Source organism: Amphiura filiformis, chromosome 18 (genome assembly GCF_039555335.1).
Source record: "Amphiura filiformis chromosome 18, Afil_fr2py, whole genome shotgun sequence".
NCBI lineage: Eukaryota > Metazoa > Echinodermata > Ophiuroidea > Amphilepidida > Amphiuridae > Amphiura > Amphiura filiformis.
In genome coordinates, this window is record NC_092645.1 from 16,809,729 (window position 1) to 16,820,153 (window position 10,425).

Here is a 10,425-nt window from a genome sequence, read left to right on the forward strand (position 1 = left end):
CTTCTACTATTAGAGAAGTCTAGATGTAACATTTTTAGGTTTCACTATAGTTATAGGTTTCACGCGGAAATTTTCGACTCTAAAATAATGTCAGGTGAATAGTCTAATATTAATTTAAAACCAGGGCCGTCGCCATGGGGGTGTGAAAAAAAGGTCCACTTTTTCAAAATCAGTACCCCCAAAAATATATATATATATTCCTGGCTACAGGCCTGTCCATGGGTAGTGGCAGGGGCGGCGCCAGGGTATTTTGATAGGGGGCGATGCAATTTCAAAATGTTGAAGAATATTCATGCGGCGCGATAGCGCCGCCCGTCACGCTTGCGCAGGCAGGGGGTTGTCTGAGGGGGGATGTGCCCCCCTGAGAATTTGGAAAAATTTTCAAAATGAAAGTACAAATGAAGCCATTTGCCGATGCACCATTTTCACCCTTTTATTGGTTATTTATTTATTTTCCAACCGCATATTTTTATGGATTTCATTAACGGGCCCGACTTGCGGACCGCAGGTTTTAGGCATGGACCTACTCAATTAGGCCTATACGTTCAATTTTTGAGTCTTACTTTTTCCCATGCTTTCCCAGTCCAATTTCACCTTTGTTGAAATAAAATTTCTTTCTTTTGACCATGTTTACCCCCATTCCTTTCAAATGTTTCTTCTCTCATGTCATCCTTAGGCCTATAATAATACAAATGATCGAGCATTAAGTACAATTCTTTGAGCGTATTTGCAAAGTCCCGGTTAATTAATATGCAAAGTTTAAGTCACAACGCGGTGTATGTTTTAAAGTTGCATTGTATATGCGATGCCTTATATTAATTACGCAATGAATAGGCCTAGGCACGATAAAAATGATATGAATAGGGGTGTCTGGAAGTCGGAAAATATTTTTAAATGAAAGCCGTTATCAGGGGCGTAGGCGGGGTGGTCGCTCCCCAATCATCGAAAGCCAAAACGGTTCAATTTGCGAGCGTAGCGAGCGGAAAAAAAACAGTTTTTTATGTTTTTTCGGTCAAAAAAGTCAAAAATTTTGCCCATTAGCGAGCGAAAAAATTAGGTTCTTTATGCTTTCTTGGTCAAAAGAGTCCACAATTTTAGAAAAGGTCCAAAACATGTCCACTTTTTCAAAATCAGCCACCATAATTCCTGGCTATTAAATGAAGCCAATTGCTTATTATTGCTAAATAATTTTGATACTACTAGCCTATTTCTGAGAGAGGTAGCATATATACAAACAATGTGATAAAAGTAAAAATTGTGTGTTACCGATATCAGACTGAAAGTAAACTTTATAATGATTAAATTGCTGGCATGACACAGACTACTTGCGTATGTTGCCGCGCCAGGACAGTGACGTAGCCAGGATTTTTCCAAAGAAGTTGGGAGAAAAGGCAGGAGAGGCCAGGTGACTTTCATGGGGGAAAATGTGCGGAAAATCGGCCCAAAATACAAAAACCAACAACTCTAAAACCGAGTCGGTCAGCATTCCACAGGGGGCAAGATGTCCGAAGGGGGTGGGGCTTCCCCCTTCGCCTAACCATGGCAATGGCTCCTTTTCTTCTTCTTTCCCCTCCTCTCTTTCTCTCCCCTTCCCCTCCTCCTTCTTCTCTTTTTCCTCCCTTTTACCTCTTTTTTGCAAATAATAGGCAGTGGCGTAACCAGTGGAGTGGCCGGGGGGCAAGCTGCCCCCCCGGGCACAAAAAACTGGGAAGAAGAGCAAAAAAAAATTGGGAAAGAGGAAAAGGGAGAAGGAGAGAAAAGAGGGAAGAGAAAGGGAAAGAAGAGAAAAAGAGGGAAGAAGAAAAAGGGGAAAGAAGAAAAGAAAAAAGAGGGAAGAAAAAAGGGAAGGGAGAAGAGAAAGGGGGAAGAGAAAAGGGAAAGAAAGAGGGAAGAAGATCTATAGGGCCTACTACTTCCTTTGTGAAATTTGTACTCTGAAACACTGACTTTTAGCTTCTAATATGCCCCTTGACCCCGCCGGGGCTTTGCCCTGGACCCACCAGGGGCCCTAAGCCGGGCCCCTGGACCCCACCCGTTAAACGCTTCGCGGCAAGCCGCTCGCACATAAATACTACAACCCCCCCCCCCCCTGTGGCGCCGCCGCTGGGTAGTGCATAATCTATTCGCATATATACCACCAAAAATGAAATCAGATAGGCGGGATCAGATCCGGGATCAGATCATGAATAATGTGAATTTGTGGTCCATGATAAATCTCCGGTGCGGTGATAAATTGACTCTATTCCGAAACAAAGCGGGAAAACCCCAAATCTACATGTGATGTGATAATCATAGCATGGTAGTGAGTCAACTTTCTGGTCTTCGGGTAGGCCCCTATATATATAAGAATTGGTTCTTTGAACCTTGTTTATTTTTCTAAATTCCCTGAACTTGAATTCAGAAGTTGGCATTTATACTTAAAAAGTTGACGCAACGACTTACATCAACTTTTTAAGTAATGCAAACAAAGTTGATTAGTTGACGGAACTTTTTGAGCTTTTTCAGCATTTTTCAAGTTCGGATAACTAAAATGAATTCTGTTTTGGCAACTTTTACACTATTTTTGAGTTGTCCAAACTTACTCCTTTTGAATTGCGCCAACAAGGCGAACAAGTCATTTCTATGAGAGTGTTTGTTAAACGTGACCATTAAGTCGGACCATAGCCAAAAGGAAAACAACAGCGAAGTAAGAACTGAATCAGGAACAGGAACAACGAAAATAAAATGTTTCTACAATTTGTATACGACCTTGGATATTGGTTAAGGTTTAAAATATATATAAATTAGTACATAGCCTATATATTCGACTGACTTTATGTAGAAAACTTTATTTGGTTACAAGACTTGTGCCATTCGCTCTGAGGGATCGACGTGTACTGGCATCCATGAATCAAGGTAAGATAGCTGTGTAGGCCCCATGTCACAGGGGAAATTGCCCAAAGTTGTCTAAAATTGTCAAAACTGAGTATAAAGTTACTCAAAGTTTCACAAAGTTAATTGCTTAAAACTTTGTCAAAATCACGTAAAGTTGTTCAAAGTTTCACTAAGTTGCTTGGCATTTTCTAAAAATTTCATAAAGTTTTTAAAAGTTTTAAAAAGTTTTTAGTTTTAAAGTTTTAAAAGTTTTTAAAGGTTTTTAAGTTTACAAAAAGTTTTGAGTTTTTGCTTCAAAATTGCCTGAAGTTGTGAAAGATGCTCAAAAGTTTTCAAAATTACTTAAAATTGCTCCACCCTGCGTAAACTTAGCGCGAATTGTACTAAGTTGCCAAAATTGTTCAATGTGTTCAGCTCAGGCAATGTGAGGCCGCTTTAGGCCATTTTACCTAACATTATAAAATGTAGTGAAATGTCAGACGTTTTTGGACAATTTGGTCAACTTTGGGCAATTTACCCCTGTGACATGTGGCCTGTAAGTTGTACTCTTAGATATGTAGGCCTATGTAGTAAAAGTGCCACAACTTCGCTATTATTCACGCAAGAACATTTTTAAAGGCAAGACATCAAGGAATCTTAATGTAAAATCTTAATGCACAAACAACAATTACCGACGAAGAAAATCATACAAAAAAATGTTCTTTTTTGGCAATTGTTTTTGGTACATCATATAGAGTAGTATACGGGCCTGTAGGGACATCTACTTCCGGATCGGGTCAACCGAGGTCAAAGGTCACTTCCGGTTCGGGTCAACGGTCACTTCCGTTCGGGTCAAACGTCACTTCCGGTTCGGGTCACTTCCGGTTTGCATAGTAATGAGGTGGGCGTGGCTAAATGGCATATATGAATATTAATGAGATGGGCGTGGCTAATTGATATATATGAATATTAATGAGATGGGCGTGGCTAATTAGCATATATGAATATTCATGAGGTGAGCGGGGCGTTACGAATATTAACGATACTAATGAATATTAACGAGATGGGCGTGGCTAATTAGCATACCCAGAAGTGGGCGTGGTGAGACGTGGGGAGTGGCTTAGGAGGGTCGAGCGACCTCCGCATTACGTCACGGGGGGTGTTTTTGTTCTAGAAACACCGAAATTTTAAAATAAGAATTTTTTTTTCCTAATTTAAAACGTATCGGCCGTTATACGGAAGGTATCGGGGTCAAATTCGGTATATTCGGTAAGGGTCGAGTTACGAACCATTTGCGAGGGTCGAGGGGTCGACGCGTTTAAAAAATTAATTTCGTCCAGGGAAATAACGTGAAGGATTGTGGGTAAATAAAAGGCGCCGCCATTAGAGGCCAGATGGATTCAGGCTAGTATACTACTATATAGCAAAAAAACCTCTTTCCAATAAAATTTTGTTTTGTTTTTTTCTTAATCTTGAGAATGTTTTTATAATGTTTTATCATCTTATTGTGTTGTTTTTAAAATGTGTTCATCTTATATTATTGTTAATTGTCTATTTATAGTAAACTTTGTAATTTTCTGAGTACCGAATCAAATCAAATCAAATCAAATCAAATCTCCATTCCAGATGTTTTGATGTTGGCCTCGTTTGTTTTTGTTTTTTTGATATTGACCATATAGATGAAGGCATCAAAATGAACTTTTTAAATTTCACAAACGCCAATCTGCACAAAATGATGCCTAAAATCGGAAATAGACCAAATATATCGTTTTCACCCTCACATTACGTGAATATCGGGTAAATTTTACTATTCAACATGGGAGGCAAGTAGGCCTATAGGCACCTACTCCTGAACATGGCTTTAACTCATCTACAAGATAATAAAAGCAAAAAAGTAAATAAATAAAAATAAACGGAGGGGTTTATTATAGGCCAAAATAGCAAGGGGCCTTACCAGCAACTTCAGACAGCTTATTGAGCTTAAATCTGACATTGCTCTTAGCTTAAACTCTTTTTGTAAAGCGCTTTGAACACATTGGAAAGGTGCTATAAAAATTGTCGACAGTAGTTATTTTAACACATTGAGTTATATTCTTACAGAAATCATGGACAACGTCACGGTAGTACCTGCTATCGCTGAGCAACCTGAAGATACCTTACATCCCGTGATCTTCTTCCTGATGTGGTTCAATGTGCTGCTAACAGGAGGCTTCAATCTTATCACCATTATTGCATATCTGAGTAGCAAAGAAATCCGTAATAATCCTGGGAATATTTATATTCTCAATCTTGCGTTTGCTGATGCAAAGGTGAGCTATAAATTGGGGTAAACGAGTTAACAACCGGGAGGGGGGGGGAACACTCCAATAGTAAAGTGACATAGATGTGGGTTCGCAACTTCCACTTCCAACATGGGGGTCCGTTTCGGGGAAAACTTAAAAAAGGGGGTCTTTTGCGGGTAGATGCTAAAATATTGGGGTCCCTCGAGGTATTAAAAAGATCCTATAAAAATTGGGTCTTTCAGCGGGACAGATAGATGGCCTTCCGAGGAAGGTTCTTTTGGAGAAGGTTCTAAAAACCGAGTCTTATTAGGGGCAGATGTTGTAAGAGTATGAATGTTTCCACAAAAATGGTCTTGGGATCAATAATTGGCCCGCAGGGAGGGGGGAGGGGGTCTTTTGGGAAAAAGGGGTCTTTGGGGAAAACGAGGTCTTTGATTGGGGTATTTGGGAGTGCACATAATGCACAAATTCAGTGCCCGACCCTTGGGTATGCTCACTGGAATTCGGAGATGTTGGGTCTTAAGGAGCTGACGGCGTAAAAGGGGGTCTCTTGAAGCTACGGTCAAATCAAGAACTATCTCAAAAACCACTAAACCAATACTGGGCTTGTTTGTATACTCATTTTAATGCATTTTTTCATGCTGATTCCAAATACGGTCATGAAAATAATGTACAATTCTGGAATTTTTGAATTTTTAAAAAGTTTTATTCGTGTTTACTGGGATTGAAGCCCTTTGATAATTTAATGACCCATATTTTTGTGAAAAAAATATGACTCATATTTTGGAAAAGGAACCACTCTTCCGAAGAAAATGACAGCCCCTTTGGGAAAAACTTAACTTGAACAGATTTTGGGCAAAATGTCGGGTTGTATAAAGGATACAAAAACGTTTTAATAACATTAAAAAAACACTTTGATGCAAAATATTTGCCCAAAATATTTTACAATAACGTTTTCATGACCTTTATATAACCCGACATTTTAAATGTTATTTTAAAAAACGTTTTGAATTGAATAAACGTTTTAAGACCATTTTTGTGTTTGCTAAACCCCCTTGTTGAAATTCACTCAGGGGCGCAGCAAGAGCCGCAGGCCCATGGACAAGAAGCAGTGCGGATCCCTTTAACATCTCCTTTATCATGTTTATCTTTATCTCCCCCCCTGATTTCATTTTCGCTTTTGCTCGGGGCCTCCGATTCCTAAGGGCCCCAACCGCTTGTTACGCCTCCCGCTGCTTTCACTCCTCTCACGGTCCTGAAAACTAAATTGTGCAGTTATCATATAGGCCTACCCATTCAACTTTTAAATTGAAACCATTTCTTCTACCCAGGTTGGTCTGATATCGCTGCCATTTTTCAACCTGTGGTGGCATTATGGCATCTGGACGTACGGTGAAATACTGTGCAAATTTTGGATCGTGGTTGACTACACTGCTGTGACGCAATCTATGGTTGCTATCATCATTATCAGCTGGGACAGGTTAGTGAACCTCTCCTGGGTGGGACCGTAGGAGTAGGGCCGGGAAGGGGTCGGGTGGTGGTGGTCTGGCGGCAGTAATGGGAGGAGGTGGTGTTCAGTGGCGTTGTGTGGGTCATCATAGGGGGGAGGGCACCAGCCATGATGGGGTGGGCACCGGGTTGGATAGTGGGGGCACAACCCAATTGTTGGCAATTTTCCTATGAGATTTTCTAATTTTTCAGATCGATAGAGGGGCACGTACCCCCATGCCACTGGTGGTGTTAGTGGTTGACTACATGTATGCCTACTGCTGAGATATTATACACAAAAGATATTTAAAAAAAGGCCCATCACGATGATCACCCCTTGTTGGGGGCGTTGGAGCAATTGACTACACTGCTGTGATGCAATGAAGTGTAGAGATGGATGAGTGTGACAGGGGGCCATGACCTTCCCTTTGTACCCAGTAAACACAAAAACGTTTTAAAAACGTTTTAAATAAGTTATATTTTGGCTTTTGGTTTGGGTAAAACGTTTTAATAACATTAAAATGTCGGGTTATATAAAGGTCATGATAACGTTTTAAAACGTTTTGTATGAAAACACACTACAACAATATTTTTAAATGTTTTCAAAAATGTTATTGAAAACTATTTTTGCAAACATTTTTGTCAAATATTGCGTCAATACTTAAATAACATTATGTTAAAATATTTCAATCAAGCAAACACAGAAATGTTCTTAAAATGTTTTTTCAAAACCTTTTAATAACATTTAAATGTCGGGTTATATAAAGGTCATGAAAACGTTTTTAAACGTTATTAAAAATATTTTGGGCAAACGTTTTTCGCAAAATATTTTTTCAACCACAAAATAACATTTTGTTTAGAATGTTTTGTATCAAGTTTTCAAGACTGTTTTTGGAAAGTTAGTAAAACGTTTATATACCCTTTGTATAACCCGACATTTAAACGTTTTCTGTAAAACATTTTTGTTTGCTGAGCAAAAAAAAAAAAAAAAATGTTTTTTAAGGTTATAAACACGTTTTATACTCTTAATATACCCTTTATATAACCCGACATTTAAACGTTTTCTGACAACCTTTTATAACCTTTTGCGAATGATGTCGAAAACGTTTTGTGTTTGCTGGGTATAGGCTATATATCTGACAACAATTTCACAATAATCCAATTTTCCCTTTCCTTAAACAGGTTATGGATGGTGAGCCAAATAAATACCTACATGAAAAATCAAACTACCCGTCTAGCAATCCTCCTCATCGTATCAACCTGGACACTCTGGTATGTCTACTACATCTGCATCGTTGCATTCGGTGAACAAGCTGCACCAGAATACCACATTGACTACAGCAACGACTGTGACCTGCATATCAACTATCTCCTCAACTACACCATCTATGAAATCGTTGCTTTATACCTCGTTCCGCTTCTCATCATCGCTTGTATTAATCTGCGCATCTACGTATTGGTTCGAAGACGTCTTGCTGCAGGTCGCTCTGAGATCGCTCTAAAAAATCGCAAAGCGGCGATAACACTTGCAATCCTGGTGGCTGCGTACTTCATCTGTTGGACCCCGTATCATATTGTGCTGTTAATGGAAACCATTCAAGAAGGGAGTGTTCCGTATCCAGTTGTAGCATTCGTTGAATATCTCCTTTGGTTGAATTCAACAGTAAATCCGTTTGTGTACGTTTGCACCAATCCTTTGTTTCGCAAGCAGCTCAGGAAGATGTTCTGTTGCCGTCGGATGTCTTGGCATAAATCGTCATATTGGAATGAAAGTCCTGAGCGTAGCACACAAAAGTCGCAATCAGGATCATCACAGTTAGGATCACAAACTAATAAGCAGATCATAGCATCTTCAGAAATGTAAAGGAATAATATGGTGTAGGCTTAGTCAGGGGAGCCAGGTGGCCCACAGAAATTTTTCATGGATAAGGGGGCCAGCATTTTCTTTGGAAGGGGGGGGGGTCCCAAATATACTGGGGGTAACAATTTTGGAAAGAAAAATATAGGGGGTCATAAAATTGTTTATTTAATTAATAAAGACTGATTTCAATACAATTTTAGCCTGTTTAAGGGGTAAGGTGTATGGGGGGTCATAAAATGTTTGTTGCCAAAACAGGGGGGTTGCAATTTTATTGATGCTGACTTTTTGTAAATTTCAGACCCCCTTCCGAAGAAAATGCCAACCCCCTAAAATGGGGACAGCAAAGAGTAAATAGAATTATGCGGTTTGTAATTCAGATGGCCCCCAAGTTTGTAAATACAAATAATATTCAATATGCAAATAAGCTCATTAATATTAATAAATATGCAAATGACATGACACATAACATGACACATAACTATACAATACATCAGGCCACCATATCCAATTCCCATACCAAGTTGGAAGTTGAAATGTGACAAAATATGTAAATAAGCTCATTAATATGCAAATAACATATCACCAAAACTATACAGCACATCAGGCCACCATATCCTATCAAGTGACCAAATTGATTGGTTATTGCGTGCGAGCTCCAACCCCCCCCCCCCTAAAAACCCAGAACATGCCAAAAATGCTTAAGATTTTTATATATAACTGTAAAAATTAAAGATTTGTACCCAAGCTTTGAAATAATACCTGTTATTGGTTTTAAATCCTGTATAATGTTTGCATGAAGATATAATTACGGTAAATTTGTAGTGGTCTTATGATATTAGAGTGAACGCAAATTTACGCAATTCAGAGACATACAGCTGGTAGTTCAATTCATTTTGATATGAAACCCAATAAATTGTGCGACTAATAAATTAGACCCTCCCTCGGGTCCGTGGAGAACGACTGGTAATGTAGATTACATAGCATTAAAAATCAACCCAATACACGCTCGCGCTCAATGGACTTTCGCGTTCACTTATAATACGAGTATATTTCTATATTGCTGCATGGTTGACTGTGGTGGGTGTAATTAGTGGCGTCGATTTGTGGATGAAGAGGAATGGGTTTTTGGCATTGAAGAAAATAAGGGGGGAGTTGGCATTTTTTTTTCATAAGGCATTACGTAATTATTTATTGTTACATTATCCAGAGATGGAACCGAACCGAGACTGGGGCCAGTCTACTAATAAATGGATTCATCCACGTTATAGACATTTTAATATATGACAGAAATATTGACTTTTTATAGGCGTAGATCCGGCGGAGATGGATGGGGAAAATGAATCCCCCGAAACAATTTTGCTAAGGGGGTCCATACAATCACCCCCCATGTTGGTGCCTGTAGTACTTATTCTGTCCTAAACCCTAACTTTAACCATTTTCGGACAAATGACCTTAAGGGGGTACTACACCCCTGGCCAAATTTGTGCCTATTTTTGCATTTTTCTCAAAAATTATAGCGCATTGCTGATAAGTAAGATATGTATATTATAGGGGCAAGGACTACAACTACTGCACTGCAACTCAAGGCAAGTAGTTATTGATTTATTGATCAAATATTGGTTTTCCCTCATTTTTGACTGTAAAGCAGTATACAGACTTTTTATTGTACGTACAATATTGTATGTACAATATGTACGTTATTTAATCTATTGCCATTCTATTTCCAGTAATGTTTAAGTTCTAACGAATGTTTGATGACGTAAAATCGATAATATATTTCTGCTAGATATTGTATGTAACATATTATCGATTTTTCGTCATCAAACATTCGTTAGAACTTAAACATTACTGGAAATAGAATGGCAATAGATTAAATAACGTACATATTGTACATACAATATTGTACGTACAATACGGAGGCTTCACTACACAACTTTTGTC

General features: G+C 38.8%; 1 protein-coding gene across 1 annotated transcript; it reads left to right on the forward strand.

Moving 5' to 3' along the window:
- The first annotated feature begins 2,697 nt into the window (after positions 1 to 2,697).
- Positions 2,698 to 9,408, forward strand: LOC140139939 (beta-2 adrenergic receptor-like). The gene is made up of 4 exons (XM_072161721.1): positions 2,698 to 2,895; positions 4,954 to 5,162; positions 6,467 to 6,615; positions 7,806 to 9,408. Exons 1-4 carry the CDS (start codon positions 2,886 to 2,888, stop codon positions 8,485 to 8,487), a joined length of 1,050 nt encoding a protein of 349 aa, XP_072017822.1. The 5' UTR covers positions 2,698 to 2,885; the 3' UTR covers positions 8,488 to 9,408.
- Positions 9,409 to 10,425: the final 1,017 nt, after the last annotated feature.

Coding starts and splice junctions, on each gene's coding strand:
- LOC140139939 (XM_072161721.1), top strand. Junction 5,163..6,466: donor TTGCGTTTGCTGATGCAAAG/GTGAGCTATAAA, acceptor TCTTCTACCCAG/GTTGGTCTGATATCGCTGCC. Junction 6,616..7,805: donor ATCATTATCAGCTGGGACAG/GTTAGTGAACCT, acceptor TTCCTTAAACAG/GTTATGGATGGTGAGCCAAA.